The sequence below is a fragment of the Trematomus bernacchii genome, unplaced genomic scaffold, assembly GCF_902827165.1.
Source record: "Trematomus bernacchii unplaced genomic scaffold, fTreBer1.1, whole genome shotgun sequence".
NCBI classification, from domain to species: domain Eukaryota; kingdom Metazoa; phylum Chordata; class Actinopteri; order Perciformes; family Nototheniidae; genus Trematomus; species Trematomus bernacchii.
In genome coordinates this window covers 3,221,702-3,246,123 of record NW_022987656.1, presented here as the reverse complement: position 1 = coordinate 3,246,123, position 24,422 = coordinate 3,221,702, and the positions used below count along the sequence as shown (strand labels likewise).

General features: G+C 40.5%; 1 protein-coding gene across 1 annotated transcript; it reads left to right on the top strand.

The window, feature by feature from the left end:
* Positions 1–1,452: 1,452 nt before the first annotated feature.
* On the top strand, positions 1,453–22,501 carry LOC117486675 (alcohol dehydrogenase 1-like). The gene is made up of 10 exons (XM_034135181.1): positions 1,453–1,470; positions 1,773–1,846; positions 2,817–2,918; positions 18,968–19,109; positions 19,842–19,929; positions 20,186–20,381; positions 20,927–21,187; positions 21,773–21,905; positions 22,014–22,152; positions 22,233–22,501. Exons 2-10 carry the CDS (start codon positions 1,814–1,816, stop codon positions 22,264–22,266), a joined length of 1,128 nt encoding a protein of 375 aa, XP_033991072.1. The 5' UTR covers positions 1,453–1,470; positions 1,773–1,813; the 3' UTR covers positions 22,267–22,501.
* Positions 22,502–24,422: the final 1,921 nt, after the last annotated feature.

Genomic DNA, 24,422 nt, shown 5'->3' with positions numbered 1-24,422 from the left:
GATCAGCATTCCTCTTTTTGGCATTGTGTATTACTGCTGCCCTCTGTTAAGGACATAGTTGAGATGAGGTGAGCGGTGACTGGACTTATGATAAATTGTTTTCTGATAGGCAGTTTATTGTTGTTTTTACGAACACATGTACGAGGATGTGTAAATGATTCAACCATCTTCTCCTGTTATGGCTTAATAGATATCCAGGTTTGATCAAAGATTTACCAGTGAAAAGCCATTTACTTTTACTTCTGATTGACCTGGGTCACAGTAAGTGAGCACAAAAGTCTGCAGAGTGAGTGACAGTGAGACCAGGCGAGGTTCTATTGTAACAGTAGGGAGGGGCTTAGAGAATGAATGAGGTTTGGTTACCTGAAAGCAGACTATTACATCTCTGTGGTTTTATGCACAAAACTTATCAACTGTTTTCAAAAGTTTGAAATTAACACTTGAGCAAAACCTACCATGCAATCCCTCTTCATTTAATATAAATAACATAAAGATTTTAACTCTTAATGTGGCCAAATGTGGCCCGCGGGCCATTTTGAATCGGCCCTCAGCTAATTAAAAAAGTATAATGAAATATGGCCCACAAATTCAACTTGTGCATGTCTTATATTGTACTTCTTAAATATATATGTATTAATAAGCCCACATGTTCTAACAAATCTAAGTTGATAAGAAAAAAGCTCAATAACTTATTTACATAACATATATTTCATATTTCCTCTTATTATAAGCAATCTGAAGCTTCTGTTTTAAGGAATGAGCTGCCAACAAAATAAATGAAACCCTATGGAGAGCTGTGATTTTCAAGTATCAAGCATCATTTACCTACATCTGAATGATTTGGCTAACTAATAAATTAAGGCAATATACCTCACCTCGAGTGGCCCCGCCCTTCGTATATTTTTCTGTATGGGCCCTCAGAGAAAAAACAATGCAACCACACTGTAAAACATTGGAGCTATTGAAAATAGTTAAACATAAAAATTCATAAAAATTATACAAAGCCACATTTCCACAAAACTATAGGTGTAGTATGATAAGCAGGACACCCTTGATGCATGGAATATTTGGTTGCATTGTTTGTTTTTATTTAAAATAGTTTGAAATAAAAAAGCCTGAAAAATATTTAAAAGCATATTTATTCAAAATAAGTGTTATACTGTAACAACAACATAACCATTGATGTGTTGAGGGATTTTGGTAGCACTACATCTTAAAAAAATGAAGTTAGTGAAAAATGAGTATTCACTTATGTGTATTGCCAAGCACTGATGTTATATCTTTATATTTTAGGCCAAGCTCAAAGTAAAAATCGATGAACCGCTCCATTGTTGTGGTTTCTCTGTCGCCGAACTGACCCGGAAGTACATTGAGCTAAATGAAAACCAAAAGTTATTATTAGGCTATTATTATTTTTTTCAACCAATTTTCTTTCTAGGGGGCTCCGTATGTTTCTCCTTACTTCCAAAGGTTTTGCAACACCATCTAAATATACACATTACACTCATTCCACAGTAAGGATAAGCCAATAAGTACCAATAAAGCTAATCCTGTTGGTTTGTTGTAGTAGAAAGAGATTTACATTAAGTTGTGTTGGCTGCTGCATGTTTATTCCACACAGGCTCCAGATGGGTTGCCTAGGTTTTCTTATCTAGGAGCTGAAATAACTGATAACAGCTCCCAGCCACTGAATGTCAAACTGTTTTATTCTTCCGCAATATATGAACCTCCAGTTCACGGTCTCTTGTCTCCTCCCCGCTCATGTCCTGCAGCTGCTATCCTCTCTTCACCCTATTCTCGCCTGTTCACTCTTATGTTTGCAGCAAAAATGGCCACAGCTGGTAAAGTAAGTATAATCTAACATGTATGCACTCATACTAAGTGTTTCTTTTTATTCTTTTTGCGGTATGTCCATGACTATTACCTGTGCTACATGAGATGTTTGAGAAATCTAAAAATGAGGGTACTATATATGCAATAATGTTAAAAAACATCCAAAATCTATGCAATTGTATCTCATCATTATTGTTCATGACAATGTGTGCATGTTGTGCAGTTCTGGTTTGCAGTGTTTATGAGGTTTCAGTATTTGGATTGAGGTTGGTTGTAAAACAAAGTCGATATCTGAGATTATAAAAAAATGTTTCAATGAAGTGCAGTTTTCACGCCATACAAGTTTACAGACATGTGATTTACTTTGTAGCTCACAAAAAGAAAAATCTGTTTCTTACTTACTGGAGATGTTTTCCTGCCCCATTGCCTCAGTGAAATATCTCATGTCCTGTTTCACTTGGCACACAGTTTGAAACTCTCCAGTCAAGTATATATACTGTACACAAAGCTGAGGAGATAGTGGGCCAAAATCATACTTTGAATTCAAGATAAACCACTAAAACCGATTCTGTTTACTTGCTGACCCTCCATTAACTTATACTGTCAAAAGGTCATACAATGTAATACATTGTTGGTTTTCCTGTTTGCTTTTGCCAGGAGCAGCAGAGAGATTAAACCAATTGCTGTTAACATTTCATATTAAAAAGGAAAGAGGTTTGCCTAATATGATACTATTTTCCTATTTGGCAGTAAGTTGATTTGAAGTGTAAATTACACTTGCTTTGCTTTGAATTTAGCACAAAGGATTGTCAACGTATCCAGGGTCATGCTAATGTAGCATGTTGCCTTAAGTTAAGAGGATATTTAGTATTTTTAGAGTGCGACAAAGGGTCTTACTGGGTACTGTGGTTCTTCAATAACAATATGCTTAATCAGTTTTCGGTATTTGTTATTTCTCATTCTGGTCACATCGTGTCCCTTAGGTCATCAAGTGCAAGGCAGCAGTGGCCTGGGAGCCGAACAAGCCTTTGGTGATTGAGGAGGTTGAAGTAGCCCCGCCCCAAGCCAATGAGATCCGCATCAAGGTGAGAGACGTCCACTATCAGAAAAAAAAACATGAACTCATGTTGCTTCCTCACTTTCTCAAATATTGGTATTAGGGCTGTCAGTCGATTAAAATATTTAATCGCAAATTAATCGCACATTTTTTATCTGTTCTAAATGTACCTTAGAGGCATATTTTTCAAGTTTTTAATACTCTTATCAACATATGAGTGGACAAATATGCTTTATATGTTTGTTTATTATCATTTGAACAATAACAAATATTCTCATGAATATTAAACACAACTTCTGAACATTACAAATATTGGCCTCAATTCAACCTGGAACCTCTCTCATACAATAATACATACTGTGTGTGTGTGTGTGTGTGTGTGTGTGTGTGTGTGTGTGTGTGTGTGTGTGTGTGTGTGTGTGTGTGTGTGTGTGTGTGTGTGTGTGAAAAACTACAGAGGGGCTTCCAAATCCGGCAGACCAGGTGTTGTAGCTGCCGGATATGGAAGCCCCCCTATCATTTTTCACCTGCTGGGCCCAGAGTAACATGCTTTTGTGAGCACAAAGTAGAGGGGAACAGGCAACACCAGTATGATTTTGGTGAAGTTGTGACTATCCTGGACAAAGATATAGGGGGGCTTCCAAATCCGGCAGCTACAACACCTGGTCTGCCGGATTTGGAAGACCCTCTTTAGTTTTTTACCTGCTGGGCCCAAAGTAAAATGCTTTTGTGAGCACACACTAGAGGGGAACAGCAAACACCAGTGTGATTTTGGTGAGTCTATCCTGGACAAAATGATAGGGGGGGTTCCAAATCTGGCAGGAGAAATACCAGCTCTGCTGAACATGTTATGTAGAGAACAGTGCAGATCTTCCCTATTGACACCAGGATTAACCTAGTCTAAAATAAGGAACATTAATAGTGTGATATAGGCACAGATATAAGATCAATAATACACTTTATTTTAGGGCACATTTCAAAGCATTCAATGTCACCTTAAAATACAATAAAAAATAAAATATGAGTGGCATTACAATACAAACATGTGTTGAGTAGGAAACCACAGAGGAACATTACATTCAAAGGAGCAATTAAAGCGAGTGAAGCCAGTTTGAACACATTATAATCTTTTAGGCTTGATTGAAAATAACACAGTGTCTGACATATGTTATATAATTACTGTTATATCATTGCTTATATTCGTGGTTATCAGACACTTAAACAACAGAGAAGGTTTTAAAGCTCCCATGTCATGCTTTTCCGGTTATTACCCGTCCCCTTGTGTGTTATGAAGGTTTTTATGCATGTAAACGGTGTGCAGAGTCAAAACCCTCAAAGTACACCCTGTAGCGAGTAAAACTCTAACACAGAAAATACCTCCCCAAAACGCCTCGTTGGAGATACGTCACTGCCCATTTGATACTTCCGGGTACCGCCTGATGTCATGCGGTACCCGGAACGAAATGGACCAATCCCGAAGAGCTATGGCCACACCAGCAGCGGCGTGTTCCTCCTCCAGAGGTTCGAAGAACCGGCATTTCACAGACGAAAGCTTCCAAAACATTGCCCAGTTTGAGGCCGGATATGCACAGCTTGTTTGGACCGTTTGGAGCAGGGGAAGATCCGGGTATACAACCTGTAAGTTTGCATTGTTATTTGTGTATTTATCAAACAAGACTGTTTAAATGTGTAAACTGTGTTGGACTGCTAAGCCATTGACACAGTGCTAACTGTGCTAACTAAGTTGCTAGAGTTTCCATATATCAACTCTAATATCAGCAGATGGCCTTGCATACATGTATCTCATAGCAGGAGAATGTCTGCATTCACACACAAAATACCTATTGACAGTATACTCCGGGTGATTTGCCGTGCGGTCAGTCGCGAAACGTAATTACATTATAGCTGGCGTAGCGTGTATGCAACCGATCTAACACACGGAGCTAGAGCTAGATTTGGTCGGAAAAACATTTTTGTGATGCTACGTTGCTAGCGTTTAAATATATCAACTACAATGTCAGCAGATGGCCTTACATGTTTGTCATGGCAGGAGAATGTCTGCAGTCACACACACGGAATACTCATACAGTATAGTCCGGGTGATTTACCGTACATTGTGACTACATATACTGCATGTAGCTAACGAGGCTAGCTGTATGCTAGCGCAAAACAATGTATTCATGCAAGTTACATTGTATGGTAGCAGAATACCTGTATAGGATTGCAATTATAAACACGTTATTGCTAGCCTAATATGAACCACTAGCTTTTGTTCATAGTAGTTTTATTACACTGCATTATAGTTGCCTTTCCTCCAAGCTAACGTTCATATCGTGTTAGCTACCAAGGTAAACAAAGCTAGGTTAGCATATTAGCAGGCAAGCTGTTCATTACACAACTACTACTAACGAATCTAAAACAACTAAGTTTCTCTAATATTTTGTGATTTGCATTTGATTTCGTCCAGCCAGATCCTGGCGGACAATCCATGACGGGGACGGGACTTCTACTACTACTGAGGCCTCGTGCTAAAAGGCACCGCACCGCACCGGCTGTGCGCAGGCAAGAGGAGGAGGAATGGATGATATACCGTGTATATATGTATATTTATGTTCATTTTGTACATTTCTAAAAATAAAGTTTAATGGAAATACTTAGTAGGCCTATCCTTTCTTCCCTGAATTCATATATTAGCAAACCATGATTTGATTTCTCATCAAACAGTAGTAGTTTATTACAGGTAAAAATAACTTACTCTTTGTTATGTCGGCTCGTAGGCCACAACGGAAAGGCAAGGAGACATACACGAGTTTACAAAACCACGGCACATTTATTGTGGTAAATGCAGAGATAGGTGGTCGAGGGGAGAGGGTCGCTCAGTTCGTCCTTCTGCAGCCGCTTTGGAGAGAGACTCCGGGCCGCTGGGATTAATAGCACCGGCTACGGAGGTGTCCGTCATCGCGCTGATTACCCTCTTCAGCTCCACCCCACCGTAAGCCCTGCAACACACCTGCACAAAGGCCCTGGGGCCGTCACACTCTTCTATAACAACAGTTGTAGGTTCAGTTCGGTTAGTTAGTATAAAATATCAGCTGTACCATTACACTGATGTTCCCCGAAAAAAGCGGGCGGAGCCTCTCTGGTGGTTGACTAATCAGAACAGAGTGGCCGAGCTGACCAATCGGAGCACACTAGGCTCACAGGGAGGGGGGGGCAAGAGCTCCAACGAGTCGTTTAGTGGAGAAAGTGAATACTGCTGAATACACATGCTTGACAGAGATGCTGTATGCGAAACCAATGTGAGTTTGGAAAATTGCACAGTATAAATCTATTTTAGTATACCTCAACAATGTAATTATGATCAGTGGAAATGGCCATGACATGGGCCCTTTAAGAAATAGGACTATACTGACAAATGACATCTTATCCTTTCATTGCCTTTCCTTAAAACGAGCAACCTTGCAATTGTATGCACATTATTTATTCAGCCGTTTGCTGTTTAATCTGATGTGAAATATATCATTCAAAAGAGAGAAAAAAGCTTTGAAAACTCGGCGAAACTCAATACAGGCGATGACGTCACCTGTGCGCGTCCCCGCGGACAGGGCTTCAATCTACGGCAAGGCTTCAATCTACGGCATAACACCGGCATTTTAGTGAGAGGCGGGGCCGGCGGAGAAGATACTATGGGCATAGATATGTCTCATAATTATTTGTGTGAACATAACAATTATTTGTGTGTAAATATGTGATTTGTAAATGTAAAACACAATCCACAAATGCATTTAAAAGATTTGCAAACTCACAAATAAATTTGCAAATGTAAAACGGATCTGCAAATACGCTAAATATGTTCACAAATAAAAAAAAGATCTGTGAATATGTCTTTAACATTTACAACTTTCGATCAGGCATTTGTGAATCCATTTTGTATTTGTTGACCAAAAATGCGCTTGTGGATCTCAACTCTCTGCTCGTGGATCTCAAATCATTGCTTTCATTTGTGTTTCATGTTATTATGTTTATACTTGTTTCCACACATTTCACAATTTGGGATGAATGAAGTATCTATCTATGATTGATATCTATCTATCTATCTATCTATCTATCTATCTATCTATCTATCTATCTATCTATCTATCTATCTATCTATCTATCTATCTATCTATCTATCTATCTATCTATCTATCTATCTATCTATCTATCTATCTATCTATCTATCTGTCTATCTATCTATCTGTCTGTCTGTCTGTCTGTCTATCATATCCATCTATTTATCTGTCTGTCTGTCTGTCTGTATCTATCTATCTATCTATCTATCTATCTATCTATCTATCTATCTATCTATCTATCTGTATGTCTGTCTGTCTGTCTGTCTGTCTGTCTGTCTGTCTGTCTACCTATCTATCTATCTATGATATCCATCTATGATATCCATCTGTCTGTCTGTCTGTCTGTCTGTCTGTCTTGTCTGTCTGTATCTATCTATATATATCTATATCTATCTATCTATCTATCTATCTATCTGCACCTGCAGAGTACAGGACTTTATACATTGTACATATTATATCAATCCTATAATATTTGTTTCTAACATATAATTTGAAAGTGCTTAAAACAAATGTGGGATATTCATTTGATAAAAGTAATTGACAAAGAAATTCACGATTGTCATATTTTATTATGTAGGATACAGAACTGGACTGTAGTCAAGTAAACTTACTTACACATTCTAAATACGTGTTCTTTGCGTCAGTGTTTCGATGTTATATTTTATAACCATATAAATTATTCAAACAATTAAAATACATGCCCTACCGTTGATTGTGCACACTTTTGCCTGAAATGAATCTGCCACTGCCAGGCCCACGCACAGTCAATATAAATATAAGTAATTATATTCTTTCATCTGATTTAACCAAATGCTGATAGGTTATAGCTACTGAGTGTTCTAGTTTTACTCATGCAATAATGCATAACACAAAAACACTGCAGCCAGTAGATGGCGGTAGTACCCTCGGGGCTTAGAACAGCCCTGTTTCCAGCATTGTGACTATGTATTTGCAAAGGATGATACAAGCAAAACAATCTAATCATAAAATTAAATAAAGTTGTTGCATAAATGAAGTGAGAATAATTCCCTCTTAATCCATAAAATGGAAATACTAATAAGTAAAGTAAGTTTACTTGACTACAGTCCAGTCCTGTATCCTACATAATAAAATATGACAATCATGAATGTCTTTCTTTTTATGAAATCAGTATCCCACATTTGTTTTAAACACTTGCAAATGATATATGCTAGAAACCAATATTATAGGATTGATATAATATTTACAATGTAAAGTCCTGTACTCTGCAGGTGCTGGTAAAGAGCAATACAATGACAACCTTTCCAAACAAAACAACTAGTAAGTAGGTAGGTAAGTAGGTAGGCAGGCAGATAGGTAGGTAGGTAGGTAGGTAGGTAGGTAGGTAGGTAGGTAGGTAGGTAGGTAGACAGACAGACAGACAGACAGACAGACAGACAGACAGACAGACAGACAGACAGACAGACAGACAGACAGACAGACAGACAGACAGACAGACAGACAGACAGACAGACAGACAGACAGACAGACAGACAGACAGACAGACAGACAGACTGACTGACTGACTGACTGACTGACTGACTGACTGACTGACTGACTGACTGACTGACTGACTGACTGACTGACTGACTGACTGACTGACTGACTGACTGACTGACTGACTGACTGACTGACTGACTGACTGACTGACTGACTGACTGACTGACTGACTGACTGACTGACAGATAGATAGATAGACAGATAGATAGATATAGACAGACAGACAGATAGATAGATATAGACAGACAGACAGACAGACAGACAGACAGATAAATAGATGGATATCATAGATAGATAGACAGATAGATGGATATCATAGATGGATAGATAGATAGATAGATAGATAGACAGATAGATAGATATAGACAGACAGACAGACAGACAGACAGACAGACAGACAGACAGACAGACAGACAGACAGACAGACAGACAGGCAGATAAATAGATGGATATCATAGATGGATATCACAGATAGATAGATAGATAGATAGATAAACAGACAGAGAGACAGACAGACAGACAGACAGATATCACAGATAGATAGATAGATAGATAGATAGATAGATAGATAGATAGATAGATAGATAGATAGATAGATAGATAAACAGACAGACAGACAGACAGACAGACAGACAGACAGACAGACAGACAGACAGACAGACAGACAGACAGACAGACAGACAGACAGACAGACAGACAGACAGACAGACAGATAGATAGATAGATAGATAGATAGATAGATACTTCATTCATCCCAAATTGTGAAATGTGTGGAAACAAGTATAAACATAATAACATGAAACACAAATGAAAGCAATAGACAGGAATATATGCATATACAGTAGAAAGGACACGATGAATATTATAACATTTAATGTAGCCTTAGTATGAAGGCTGACCTAAATACGGTGCTTTTCTACAGATTACTTTATTACTGCACTGGTAAGGTAAAATTAGGCCGATTAATAAAATGTGAAGTGCTTTGTAACATTGACTGAATACACAAAAAACAATGAAGAAAGAGTTTCCTCTGGGCTGCTTCGCTGCCAGCTGCTCCCCCTGGACCCGAAGTGGCGTAACCTGTACTTCAACATCAATGCCTACGAAAGTGCTCGATATATGCTGTATTGAACCAATAAACTAACACAAACTAACTGTATCACCATAACATGATGATGATGATGGTGATAAAGAATGCATCTAACGTTTCGCTGTTCATTATAATAAAAAAACAGAGCATTAAACAAACCATCATGCTCTTACTTTGAAATCATGCGGAAATGTCGTCATCAGCAGGTCATCACGTGGTTTCCGAAAATAACCGAGTTACACGAGTAGATTTTAGCTGAGACCAGAGGAAAGTTTGGCCCAATCCCAAACCACGCCCTACACCCTACCCCTACACACTACCCCTCCGTTTGCGCGTTCGCGCGGAGGGTCCGCCACATTAAGTGCTGTTCCAAACCAACGAGTGTGGAGAGGTGTGGAGGAGGAGTGGGCTATCAAGCCCTCAAACAGCAAGTCTGCATCGGTGCTGACTTGAGACTGGTCTCTACCTGACCGGAGTCACGCTGTGTGTGTCCGTCAGGAAACACGCTGTTTACAAGTAGTTCCAGCAAACATCCACTGATAAATTGCGATGTTAACAACCTCATGATAACCTCATATTTTTTTAACTTAGGATCATACAGTACCTGTGTTTAGTCTAGAAAAAGGTAAATGTGTGCATTTTATTATAAAGTTGTGTATATTTACAGACTGTTGCAAAAACTAAGAAGCTTATAAACATCAGGTTTAAAACTAGAAGAGCTTTACAAAAAAGTAACACAATGAAAGATGTTTGGAGTTTTATTTGAGTTCTTAATTTACATTTTTTGTCAAAGAGATGCTGATTTGAAACCGTTGTTACATACAGTTACGGCATTTCCTGTTTCTGCCGGAGAGAGGGGAGTTTGTCCCAAAGCTTGCCGCTGTATTTACTCCCTCCATCTGACAGGAGGGAGCCTCGTTGAGCTGCGAGTGTGGCTACAGACGGAGTTCACTCCGCCACGGAGGGGTAGGGTCGAGGGAGTGGTTTGGGATTGGGCCCCAGTCTCAAAATTCCGTGTGTGTAAAAAGACGATCCACAAGCAGAAATTTGAGATCTACGAGCAGAGAGTTGAGATCCACAAGCGCATTTTTGGTCGACAAATACAAAATGGATTCACAAATGCCTGATCGAAAGTTGTAAATGTTAAAGACATATTCACAGATCTTTTTTTTATTTGTGAACATATTTAGCGTATTTGCAGATCCGTTTTACATTTGCAAATTTATTTGTGAGTTTGCAAATCTTTTAAATGCATTTGTGGATTGTGTTTTACATTTCCAAATCACATATTTACACACAAATAATTGTTATGTTCACACAAATAATTATGAGACATATCTATGCCCATAAGATACATTCAGTCGCCATGGTTACAGGGACTGGAAACATATCGACTATGCTCTCAGTAAACACGAAAGCAGCGCAGCTCATGCAATAGCTATGGAGAGAAATACAAACTACAGACAGTGCGAGAAGTCTGACCATGGAACCATCCTCCATCAGCTACGCAACCCAGAGGGCCGACAGGGAGAGATCATTGAGAAAAATCGGGAACACGTAAAGTGTTAGTTACCGGACATAATTGTCACGTGTGCAAAGCAACAGATTCCTCATTTCATATTGAGACTACATATCTCGGGAAATGATTAAGAAACGTAGAGCTAAAATGTCATGTCATTTGCAACTACCAGAGCGCACCCAGACACGGCAGGCATTCTCCAGCCCAAATCAGCAAAGCTTATGAGTGTGAAGCAACAATATCTGCTGCCCAGCTGCTTTAGTATGAAACGTATACTTCAGCTCATGAAAGCTCTGCACTGCAGTATCAGAAGGAAGTAGCCTAATGATAAATCTGCAGCCTCTGAAAAGTGCCGCGTCAGAGAACCAGTGCCTTTTACGCACGGCCGCTCACTTCGCTAGATCCGCTAAAGGACAGCAGGCTGCAGTCTAACCACACAGACACACATCAGAGGCCTGTACTACGAAGCTGGTTCAATTTAACCTGGATATGTTGGAGTTAGCCGGTTGGCGTAATCCAAAACATACGCGCTGGCGCTAAACTGTACTACGACGCTGGATATCAAGTGGATCGCTCAAGCCGCCGTGTCCTATCTAGTTAGGTGCGCGTTCACATGAAAGGGGTGGTATTTGGAGCATTCGACCAATCTCAAACACGGAGAAGCGTACTGACAGCGCAGCGTCATACTTCCTGAATGAAAAGTGAACTTTAATATTAGTCAAATATGAGGAAGTTAAACTTTAAACATCCATGACTTAAACACTTTACCCACTTTAAAAGCCACATAGCTGCACCTGCAAGGTGAATACAGCTGGTAAAAGAAAAAGTGTTTGAATGCGTACATTAACAGGTTTATGAAATCACTGCCCCGTCCAAGACACGAGTGGATCTGACTTTAATTAGGAGAATTTGACTCGAGTGTTTCGTCAATTTAATGTGTTGCTTAAAATAATACTTCTGCATACAATATGTGACACTGTGAGTGTTGCACGGCCAGATACGGCTCAAGAAGCTGACTCAAATAAGGAAATATATGATACATTATGATGTGATATGATATGAATGATAATGGGACACATCTACGTCTGCACTCACAGTGCCGCGGACTGTACTTAAAGCTCCCATGTCATGCTTTTCCGGTTATTACCCGTCCCCTTGTGTGTTATGAAGGTATTTATGCATGTAAACGGTGTGCAGAGTCAAAACCCTCAAAGTACACCCTGTAGCGAGTAAAACTCTAACACAGAAAATACCTCCCCAAAACGCCTCGTTGGAGATACGTCACTGCCCATTTGATTCTTCCGGGTACCGCCTGATGTCATGCGGTACCCGGAACGAAATGGACCAATCCCGAAGAGCTATGGCCACACCAGCAGCGGCGTGTTCCTCCTCCAGAGGTTCGAAGAACCGGCATTTCACAGACGAAAGCTTCCAAAACATTGCCCAGTTTGAGGCCGGATATGCACAGCTTGTTTGGACCGTTTGGAGCAGGGGAAGATCTGGGTATACAACCTGTAAGTTTGCATTGTTATTTGTGTATTTATCAAACAAGACTGTTTAAATGTGTAAACTGTGTTGGACTGCTAAGCCATTGACACAGTGCTAACTGTGCTAACTAAGTTGCTAGAGTTTCCATATATCAACTCTAATATCAGCAGATGGCCTTGCATACATGTATCTCATAGCAGGAGAATGTCTGCATTCACACACACGGAATACTCATACAGTATACTGTACTGTGATTTACCGTACATTGTGACCGTACATATACTGCATGTAGCTAATGAGGCTAGCTGTATGCTAGCGCAAAACAATGTATTCATGCAAGTTACATTGTATGGTAGCAGAATACCTGTATACGATTGCAATTATAAACACGTTATTGCTAGCCTAATATGAACCACTAGATTTTGTTCATAGTAGTTTTATTACACTGCATTATAGTTGCCTTTCCTCCAAGCTAACGTTCATATCGTGTTAGCTACCAAGGTAAACAAAGCTAGGTTAGCATATTAGCAGGCAAGCTGTTCATTACACAACTACTACTAACGAATCTAAAACAACTAAGTTTCTCTAATATTTTGTGATTTGCATTTGATTTCGTCCAGCCAGATCCTGGCGGACAATCCATGACGTGCTAAAAGGCACTTCAACTACTACTGAGGCGTCGTGCTAAAAGGCACCGCACCGACTGTGCGCAGGCAAGATGCGAGGAGGAGGAATGAATGATATACCGTGTGTATATATGTATATTTATGTTCATTTTGTACATTTCTAAAAATAAAGTTTAATGGAAATACTTAGTAGGCCTATCCTTTCTTCCCTGAATTCATATATAGCAAACCATGATTTGATTTCTCATCAAACAGTAGTAGTTTATAACGGGTAAAAATAACTTACTCTTTGTTATGAGCGGCTCGTAGGCCACAAAGACAAGGAGACATACACGAGTTTACAAAACCACGGCACATTTATTGTGGTAAATGCAGAGATAGGTGGTTGAGAGGATCGCAGAGTTAGTCTTCCTGCAGCCGCTTTGGAGAGAGACTGGGGCCGTAGTGTCCGGAGGTGTCCGTGATCGTGCTGATTAGCCTCTTCAGCTCCACCCCATCGTAAGACAAAGGCCCTGGGGCCGTCACACTCTTCTATAACAACAGTTAAAAATATATATGTATATAAAATATACGGCTGTGCCGACGCCATGATAAGACTGATGTTACGCTGAGAGCAGCCGGGAAAAGCACTGTTAGACATGGGCGCAGCCTCTCTGGTGGTTGACTAATCAGAACGAGTGGCCGAGCTGACCAATCGGAGCACACTAGGCTCACAGGGAGGGGGGGGGCAAGAGCTCCAACGAGTCGTTTAGTGGAGAAAGTGAATACTGCTGAATACACATGCTTGACAGAGATGCTGTATGCGAAACCAATGTGAGTTTGGAAAATTGCACAGTATAAATCTATTTTAGTATACCTCAACAATGTAATTATGATCAGTGGAAATGGCCATGACATGGGCCCTTTAATGTTACTCTGATCCGGTTACTTATGTCGTGGCAGATATTTAAGTAAGCTTTCTTAACGCTAATGTTATAATAGTCAGATTGCTCTGAAGATGGGAGGGGATATTCTATTAATTTTCACGTTCACACAGTCAGTTGATTTTGGCCGGTCGTCTTTCCTGCAACGGCAGTTTAAACTGTATTTCCTTTCTCCTCCTGTCATATGAATTGATCGCTTTAAACTCCGCACACGGAGCTCTGATTGGTCAGCAGGCAGTGCTTTCACTGAGTTGATCTCTTAGCCTGCCACCTAACCTGCTCCGGAGCAGGTTTGCCGCTCAGCATAAGTTACCATGGAAATCTAGCCTGCTAAAAAGAGAACCAGCGTCGTAGGACCGGAAAGCCCGAGATTTCCCTGAATTTAGCTGGCTAAGCGAAAATCCAGCTTCGTAGTACAGGCCTCTGGTGTTCGCTCATTATTCCATATTCTGCCGTTGTATGCTCTTTGTTTCTAAACGTATACATGTATTGTGAACCAAAACTAAATAACATGCTGTATAACATTTATTTTCACTCATTGCGGCGTGCTTAATCATTTAAATAATATTTAAGCTTCTCATAAGTGAAAATGTTTAAAAGAGAAGGGTTTTGAAAAAGTGTCTTTACTATAGGAAATATGCATTACATAGTTGCCTACAATGTTATGCAGGCATTTCTTTTTATTACATTTTTGTTAACGAGAAACATCTATTAGAACAGGCCCAGCCGAAATGACATTGGCCCACCCACAATTGAAATCCTGGCGCCGCGGCTGGCGCGTACTATCCGTGCTGAGTGTGCTGACTTTTCGTACAATGTCCCACTGTCTGGCTACCTGCATAAAGTCAAGTGCTCGGCACAGTTGTCGGCGAAATGTCATTGAAACAGCTCCTTATATCCGTTAGCGCAGCTAGCTAGCACCAGATGCTAACAACAACAACACGTAAGGTGTGCCTCGCTCGCGCGAGTCGCGCCACACATACACACTCCAGTCCGGGCCTGCCGGTGAGCGTGGAAGTGTGGTCTGCCACAAGCGGGCGGCAGGAGCGGGGTTGTCAGCATCAGCTTGTAGATGGTATTTTAAACTTGATGCGCTCTGAAACTATGGGGCGGGGCGGCCGAGGACAAAAAATACACATGCGTTAATCGCGTTAAAATAATTAGTGGCGTTAATTTTTTTTTGCGTTAACGCGTTATTAACGCGTTAACTTGACAGCCCTAATTGGTAGACATAGAAGTGTAAATTACCGTAGACCAGAGGTGTCCAAACTTTTTTCACTGAGGGCCACATACAGAAAAATATACAAAGGGCTGGGCCACTCAAAATACTTGAATATGCTTTAAGAAAAAAAACAGCCTACATCACAGCTCTCCATAGGGTTTCATTTATTTAATTTGCAGCTCATTCCTTAAAACAGGAGCCTCAGATTAAGAAGTACAATACAAGACAAGCACAAGTTTCATTTGTGGGCCATACTCCATTATACTTTTTTAATTTGCTGAGGGCCGATTCAAAATGGCCCGCGGGCCGCATTTGGCCCCTGGGCTGTAGTTTGGACACCCCTGCCGTAGACTGAACAAATGTAGTGGAAGTGTTGACTGTTAAGTCACACATTGGTTTGTACCACCAGATACTGAATCCTCAAGAGAGAGTATTTTGCCGTCACCATTTTGTTTTTGGAGCCATAAGTGACTGTATTTAGACATATTGGTTGAGGTGGGGAGGGGCACGTATCATTATCAAAACAAATACTAGTTTCCTTGCTAGCTAAACCTAGCTTTTAGCTTGGAAAGCAAGATGCATGGGAAATGTTTCCTATCAAGGCAAGGCAAGGCAAGGCAAGTTTATTTATATAGCACCTTTCAACACAAGGTAATTCAAAGTGCTTTACAAAAATGGAAGACATTTTAAAAATGGCATTTAAAATCAGTCATTAAAAAGGAAAGATAATAAAATAAACATTAAAAGAAAAAATACATGGATAAAAGTTAAAAGTTACAGTGCAGTTTAAGATGTGAATAGTTCAATTAAAAGCAGCGGCAAAAAGAAAAGTCTTCAGCCTGGATTTAAAAGTAGTAAGAGTTGCAGCGGACCTGCAGGTTTCTGGGAGTTTGTTTCAGATATTCGGAGCATAATAACTGAATGCTGCTTTACCATGTTTAGTTCTGACTCTGGGGACAGAAAGCTGACCAGTCCCTGAAGACCTGAGGGTTCTGGATGGTTCATAATTTAGCAGTAGGTCAGACATGTATTTTGGGCCTAAACCATTCAAAGCTTTATAAACCAGCAACAATATTTTGAAATCTATTCTTTGACACACAGGAAGCCAGTGTAAAGACTTCAGAACAGGAGTGATGTGATCCACTTTCTTAGTGTTAGTGAGGACTCGAGCAGCGGCGTTCTGAATTAGCTGCAGCTTTCTAATAGATTTTTTAGTGAGGCCTGTAAAGACACCATTGCAGTAGTCGAGTCTACTGAAGATAAAAGCATGGACAAGTTTTTCCAAATCCTGCTGTGACATTAGTCCTTTAATCCTAGATATGTTCTTTAGGTGATAGTAGGCTGATTTAGTAACTGTTTTAATGTGACTGTTGAAACTCAGGTCAGAGTCCATGACTACACCTAGATTTCTGGCTTTATCTGTTGTTTTGAACATTGCAGACTGAAGCTCAGCGCTAACTTTTATACGTTCTGCCTTGGCTCCAAAAACCATTACCTCAGTTTTATCTTTGTTTAATTGGAGAAAGTTCTGACACATCCAGTCATTGATTTGTTCAATGCACTTACTCAGTGTTTGAATTGGAGCATAATCTCCTGGTGAAATTGTTACGTAAATTTGTGTGTCATCCGCATAGCTATGGTAACTTATTTTGTTGTTTTTCATTATCTGAGCCAGTGGTAGCATGTAGATGTTAAAGAGAAGAGGCCCCAAGATGGAGCCTTGAGGTACCACACATGTCATATTTGTCAACTCAGATGTGTATTTACCTATAGAAATAAAGTTTTTTCTGTCCTTTAAGTAGGACTCAAACCAATTTAGAACTGTTGCCGAAAGTCCCACCCAGTTTTCTAGTCGGTCTAGTAATATGTTGTGGTCAACAGTGTCAAATGCAGCACTGAGATCTAATAATACTAACACTGAAGTTCTGCCACTGTCTGTGTTTAAGTGGATGTCATTGAAGACCTTTACAAGAGCAGTCTCAGTGCTGTGGTTTGGACGAAATCCTGACTGGAACACATCCAAACAGTTATTTAAATGCAAGAAGTTACTCAACTGTTGAAATACTACTTTTTCAATGATTTTACCTAGAAATGGCAGGTTTGATATTGGCCTGTAATTGTTCATTACTGAGGCATCTAGATTATTCTTTTTTAAGAGCGGTTTAATGACTGCAGTTTTCAGGGCCTCTGGAAAAATACCTGAGTGAAGAGATGTGTTTACTATATGAAGTAGATCTGAGGCCATGCAAGGAAAAACATCTTTGAAAAATCCTGTTGGAATAATATCAAGGCAGCAGGAGGAGGATTTCAGAAGTTGAATAATGTCCTCTAAGTTTTTACCATTAATCTGATGGATCTGATTAATCAGATTAAATGTATTTATTATTACTAACCCTTTATATTTAATAGTAATAATATGTCAGTAAATCAGTGCCTAGCCACAGCCAGTGTGCTGGACGAAGAGAGAGCTTACATGTGATGTTGAATTTGAAATTAGCAATAAAGTAAAGTAAATTAATGCTTTATCCCCTCAAGATCCAATCCAGTGTCCTGCCTGACAACTGCTGATAAAAGTGAAGGGTGTTAAGGCACGGACACACCAGGCCGATTATCGGCGTCGGTGGGCGTCAGGCTGACGACGAGCGTCGACACGCCCTACTCAGATAGGTGTGTCTTTTCAGCCGGGCCGACGCCTTTTCGGCCGAAAACCGCAGTCGGCAAAATAAATCACTCTGATTGGCTGTTCAGCTAGCGAATCAGTGCATGAGAAGCGAAACGGAAGTGAGGGACCCAAAGAAACTATTAAGAAGGCACATCTGAGATTTCATTTAACTCCAGCTCTCGACACAGGTTCGGGAAAGCCCCATGAGCTTCTCATTGTAGAGAACGCACACGCTATTTGTTGTTTGTTTATATCACGCAGTCTGTTCTTCTTCTCTTGGTTATCACGCAGTCTGTCTTCCGGTTGTTGCCTCTTTTGAATGACGAATACACACTACCGCCGCCTGCTGGTAAGGAGAGTTATTGCCACTCACGCATGCACAGTTCGTACGTGCTTCTTGGCCGTCGGCTGAAGTCTTTGCGGTGTGTTCCAGTGCGACACGCTAACACTCAGAGCTAACCTGTACTGGAGAGAGCATGTGTGTGAAGAAGCAGGAAATAAAAAGGAACTCACCTTGTGGTATAACCGGCAAGAGAGAAAGCCTTTGAGCTCCATACTGTTTCAGAAATAATCCTTGATAATCCATGATATGGCGTTTCATCAAGGCAGTATCTGCCGGTAGAAATCTCCCGCATGAGCAGGAATAAGCTCCGACTCTCTTTTTTTTATCATTTTTTAAAAAGCTTTATACCCAAAATCATCACTTTTGAAACAGGAAGTGAAATAGAGGGATATGAGGCATGGCTAGAATGGGTGATCTGTTTGGTATTTTGAGCAAAACACTTCAAAGACATGTTTTTTATATATTTTGTATATATCTGAGACCTTTGCTATTGCCTAAATCCACTGAAGTAAACACTGTCTGTCCCCTTAATCCCTTTAATGTTTTCAATGTTTGCTTACTTCCTTTGGTACAGATTGTGGCAACTGCAGTGTGCCACACAGATCTGCACCAGCTTTTGGAGAATACTCATGAAGATTGCTTCCCAACAGTTCTCGGCCATGAGGCAGCTGGCATCGTTGAGAGCGTTGGGCCTGGAGTCACTGAATATAAGCCAGGTGTGTTTCCGATTAGTTCTACTACTAAAGCTAGGCGTGTTAAAGGTCACCTATTATGCAAAATTCACTTTTTCATGTCTTTTATACATAAATATGTGTCCCCTCTGTGTAAAGAGATTCTGAAAGTTTCAGGAAACAAGACCCCCTCTCTGTTTGTCCTGATCCATTTATATAAAAATCTGCCTGAAAATGAGCTGATCAGATTTTGGCCTGATGTCATAACGATTTTTGGCTTGTGTAACCATTAGCGAATAACCAACCAAGGTAACACCCCCCCCCCCCACCTTATCACCTGAATCTCCTCCTAGAGCACCATTGTGTTATTTTTAACCAAATATCTCTCAGAGGGGCGTGGGGAGTGGTTCCTTATTTTCATAAAAAGTAACAGACAGAGAATCAGCATTTTTTAAACGGGGCTGAAACAGAGGGGTTTATGGCATGCTACAATGATCTGTTTGGTATTTGCCAGACATGTTTTGTATATAATCTGAGACCTATAATATATTGATGAAAAACAGTATTATAGGGGACCTTTAAGTTAAGCGAAGCTTAGCGCAAACACTCAAAACAGCTTGCCTGTCCAAAGTTTAGAAATATAGTTATACTGCTGTCACTGGAGGTGTATGAGTATGTAAACTGACTCTTATCTGTGCAATTTATCCATTTTATCTTTTTACACCATTTCAAAAGTTGTTGTGACTGTCATATGGTAACACTGCTTTTGTATTTCAGGAGATAAGGTCATACCTCTGTTTCTAGCCCAGTGTAGAGAATGTCGCTTCTGTAAGAGTCCAAGGACCAACCAGTGTGATAAAGCATGGTGAGTTCAGAAACGTACATCTCCAGCCAACCCTTCAATTTTCTCTTTTTCCTCAGCTCTTCGGGGTGTTCATACAATTAAAGACGGAAACCTTTAGTTCAACATCAGTGTAACAACTTTGGGTGCCATCTGAAATCACAACAGAACAGACAGTCTTTGTTTGTTTTTTCACATTTATTACATGTTTTTAGTGAACCCTTTAATGGGACAGAAGCATCACCCAAATTCAGTCTCATCATGAGATTATCTTGTACAGGTTGTTCCCAGAATCCCGCTTTACCTGTAGGGGGAAGAAGGTGCTGCAGTTTTCTGGGACCAGTACTTTCTCTGAGTACACTGTGGTTAACCAGATGGCTGTGGCTAAGATCGACCCTGCTGCCCCTCTGGACAAAGTCTGTCTCATTGGCTGTGGAATCTGCACAGGATATGGAGCAGCAGTTAATACAGCTAAGGTATCTGTAATGGAGGGAAATATTAATATTATGTGCCTGTAAACTTGACAATATTTATTACATAAAATACTTTTCAATCAAAATGATTGGCCAGGTCGAAAAGCCTCATAGGAGTAATCCAGCCTTCAATTACTCTCTCATGAAACAACAATAATGATAATAAAATCTCTGCATTCAGGTACTTTACCTTCTGCTCTAGTAAAACCTCTATTTTAGAAGCCTGATTTGTACATTGGAGACTTAACTAATTACAGGCCTACTTAAAATCTTCCTTTTATTATCACATTTATTGAGAATTATTGTTGATGGGTTTTCTTTTTTATCTCATCTTGTTCTTTTTTGGGCAGCATCCTTGCATGAAAGGTGTTATACAAATTAAGTTATTATTGTTATTATTAGTTCCACATTACATTGACATATGACCTAAAGAGACATGTTGACCAAAAACGATGTTACTTCTCACACAAATGTAACTGGTTCTTCCTTGGCCATGAAAATCGGTTCAGTACTTTATTATTAGTTATTTGGCAATTGTGGTACTTTAGGTGGAATCAGGCTCAACATGTGCTGTGTTCGGCCTGGGAGCCGTGGGTTTGGCTGCAGTCATGGGCTGCCAGGCTGCAGGAGCCAAGAGGATCATCGCTGTTGACATCAATCCAGAGAAGGCTGAGAAGGCCAAGGTGTTCGGGGCTACCGACTTCGTGAACCCCAAGGATCACAGTAAACCCATCAGCCAAGTTCTGTCTGAGATGACTGACGGAGGAGTGGACTTCTCCCTGGAATGTGTCGGGAGTGTGGCAGTCATGGTAACTTTTATTTCCTATTTACATCAACCTTCATCTCGTCAACCCTTGGCCCAATCTACTCAGGGGTTGGCATGTCCTGTTGATGAGGACCCGAGGGACTTCAATGCCCTGCACGAAGTTATAAACATTTGGCATGCACATCTCTTTGGGCTATGACATTATTGAGGCCATAAAACTTTAATTGGAGCTTCTGCACTCATGATGCATATACTTTAGCATTGCTACCTTAAATGGATGCACATATAACTTTTAATCCCAAGGAGCTGCCGTACAAGCACATACTGAATGGGTATTACATCAGTTAAGATGATACAGGAGTGTGCACTTAGATCCAAATCTAAGATGGTAGGTGACAATCCCATAGATTAAGCAGATCATGAATAAAACAAAACAATAATAGCTCCAACTGCAGGGTACGAATGACCAAGTATTTTTTTACACTTAGGTGTAATTTCAAGCACAACTGCCACCCATCGGACTTTAAATTACCCAGCCTACATATCCTCAGCTAGTCCAGACAGTTGGACCAGCACCTTCTGGTAACAAGCCCCCTGACTTTGTCGGTTGTGCTGTTTCTCATTCTAGCGCAGTGCCTTGGAGTCTTGTGTGAAAGGTTGGGGTGTCAGCGTGATTGTTGGGTGGACGGACTTAGAGGACTTTTCTGCCCGCCCGCTTCAGCTCATCGCTGGACGGACATGGAAGGGCTCTGTGTTCGGAGGTGAGACAAATATGGCTATCAGCGCTTACTAATGCATCTCCTGAAACTGAAACACAGTTTTATTCTGGTTGAGTCTCTTTGGTCTCATTTTGTGATTTTGTTGCACAGGTTTTAAGGGTAGGGATGACGTGCCTGGAATGGTTAAAGCCTACATGGACAAGAAGTTGAAGGTGGATGAGTTCATCACCCACAACATGACTTTGGACCAGGTCAATGACGCCATTGAACTGATGAAGCATGGCAAATGGTAGGTTTACACTCCCTACCTCTTGTGTCACAAAGACAACACAGAAAACTAATGTGTATCTCTTTTCTTTTGTTCCACAGCATCCGGACGGTCCTCAATGTCTCTCCACAATAAGACCACTCTGTTGCTCTTTATAACCTCCATAAGTAACTCACCAATCTGATTTTCATAATCTCAGCATAATAATGATACAAATAACATACCCATAAAGAGATCTTGTAAATGACGCACACTATTAAGGCCTGCCCTTGAACATTCACTAGTCAGGTTATTCTAAGCAGTGTTTAATAGAAAATTGCTAATTATTTCAGGTTTTTCTATCTAGAGCATAATAAATGTTCTAAACAGATGGAGTCTGTGGATTTCTTGTTTGTTTTGTGATTCCAATGTCTTTAACCTGTTAAGCCCCCGCAGGCTTTTCTTTCACGAAACTGTGTCTCAGGGCTTCTTAACATTGAACAACCTATTAATGTGTCATACCCACTTAACGGGAAGAAGCCCAGATAACTGACAATATGAACCATGTTGACCGAAACAAAACACAAGTCTAACGCCAAGCCTCTGAATTAGCACTAAGCGATAAAATGCTAACGCACTTCGCACAGAACTCACGTTAGCGATCTTTTATACTTCATCGGATCTGCACAAACAAGATATCATCTGAATGCTGAGATTCCAATGGTATAAGTATCATCACTGTGCGACCAAAACTCGCGGCAGCTCAGGCAAACCCAGACAACACACAGCGTAGCTTTACTAAGCCAAAAGTCTTACCTTTGCTGCTTTCTGATCAAAAGTTGTGTTCAATGGCATTACAACGATAAAAACGCTGCTGAAGGTTAATCCAATGTCTCTGTTTCCCTTTTAAATGATTACTGATAATCCATCATCATATTTATGGCTATAACCTAGTTTTCAGTTTTCAGTTTTCAGAGCGCAACATAGCTTTCGGTTTGGGCAAGCTGCGTGTGCATCACTCTCATTTCTCAATGGTAACGTGTAGGTGGATTTAGGAACTTCCCCTTTGATTCTATTGGCTCTAACGCAGGTGTGAAGCTGACCGTTGAGCAGCCCGACCAAGCAAGGAGGCAGAGGCAGAGAGTTCAAATATAACCCGGTGTGGGCATTTATTACTCCTTGTGGTACGACACAGCCTCAATCTTACTGTCTCATATGACCACAGTCACCAGCAACAAGCATCTCACACCACATTACAAAACAGGAAACACAGAGCCTAAATACCCACACTAATTAACCCAACAAGACACAGGTGAGGGGGGAGGAGACAACACAGGGCACCAGGTGCACACAATCAGCAGCAACAGACATGGGGGAGTGACATGTCAACTCCACACAGTGGCAACTCGTACAATTAATGCCACTTAACGCTATGATTTCCACACCCTCACATATTATTTGCACCCTGATTACTCTCAACCGCTGTCATTCTACACCAGCAAACACTTTCGGCGCTCTCTGTAACTCCCCTATCTTTTCAAGGCGGAACCGAGGACCCGACCAGCATCTGCCAGACGACATTTCAATTAATACGGTTTAATCAGTTAATAAATGCTATCTCAATAATTAGTATAAATTATGTACAATGTGCAAATATGCAATGCCAAACGGTACTGTGCAATCACGCTAATAAAGTGCAAAACTGTTCACTACTAAAGTGCTGAGTGACATTTCTGTGCAAAGGGAAGTTGTTTAATAAAGTGCAATAATACAAGGCCCGAAGCCATCAGTCCACAGTGACGAAGTTACCTTCATCACAGCAGGGGTGGGGAACCTTTTTCCTCTCAAGGGCCATTTCAATTTTTTCAACATCCTCCGAAGGCCGTACAAATTATGGACCTCTGCTTAAGAATACTAAAATCACAGTCCATTCATTTCACCTTTCTTTCATGCTGTACAAAGAAAAAGCAACCTCTTAATCCAGATATCTTACCATGACTCGTGCATGCATGCACGTGCACGGTTGTGGCATGACCACCAAAACAGAAAGATATGGACACAAGATGTGTGCAAAAGTATTTAGTTTCCTCTCCATGTGAACATGATTTAAGTGGGGGGGGACCTAACCTCCTCTAGGGGGGTCCGGGGGGCACACTCCCCCAGGAAGATTTGTTTTTAAATGTTGAAGTTAAAACTATCAATCTGGTGCACTTTGAGAGCAAAATTAAGAGATCTATGGATACATCTCTCAACACCCATATGCAACAGAACAGTAAGCAGATTTTATTTTTCTTTATGGATATTTTACAAAT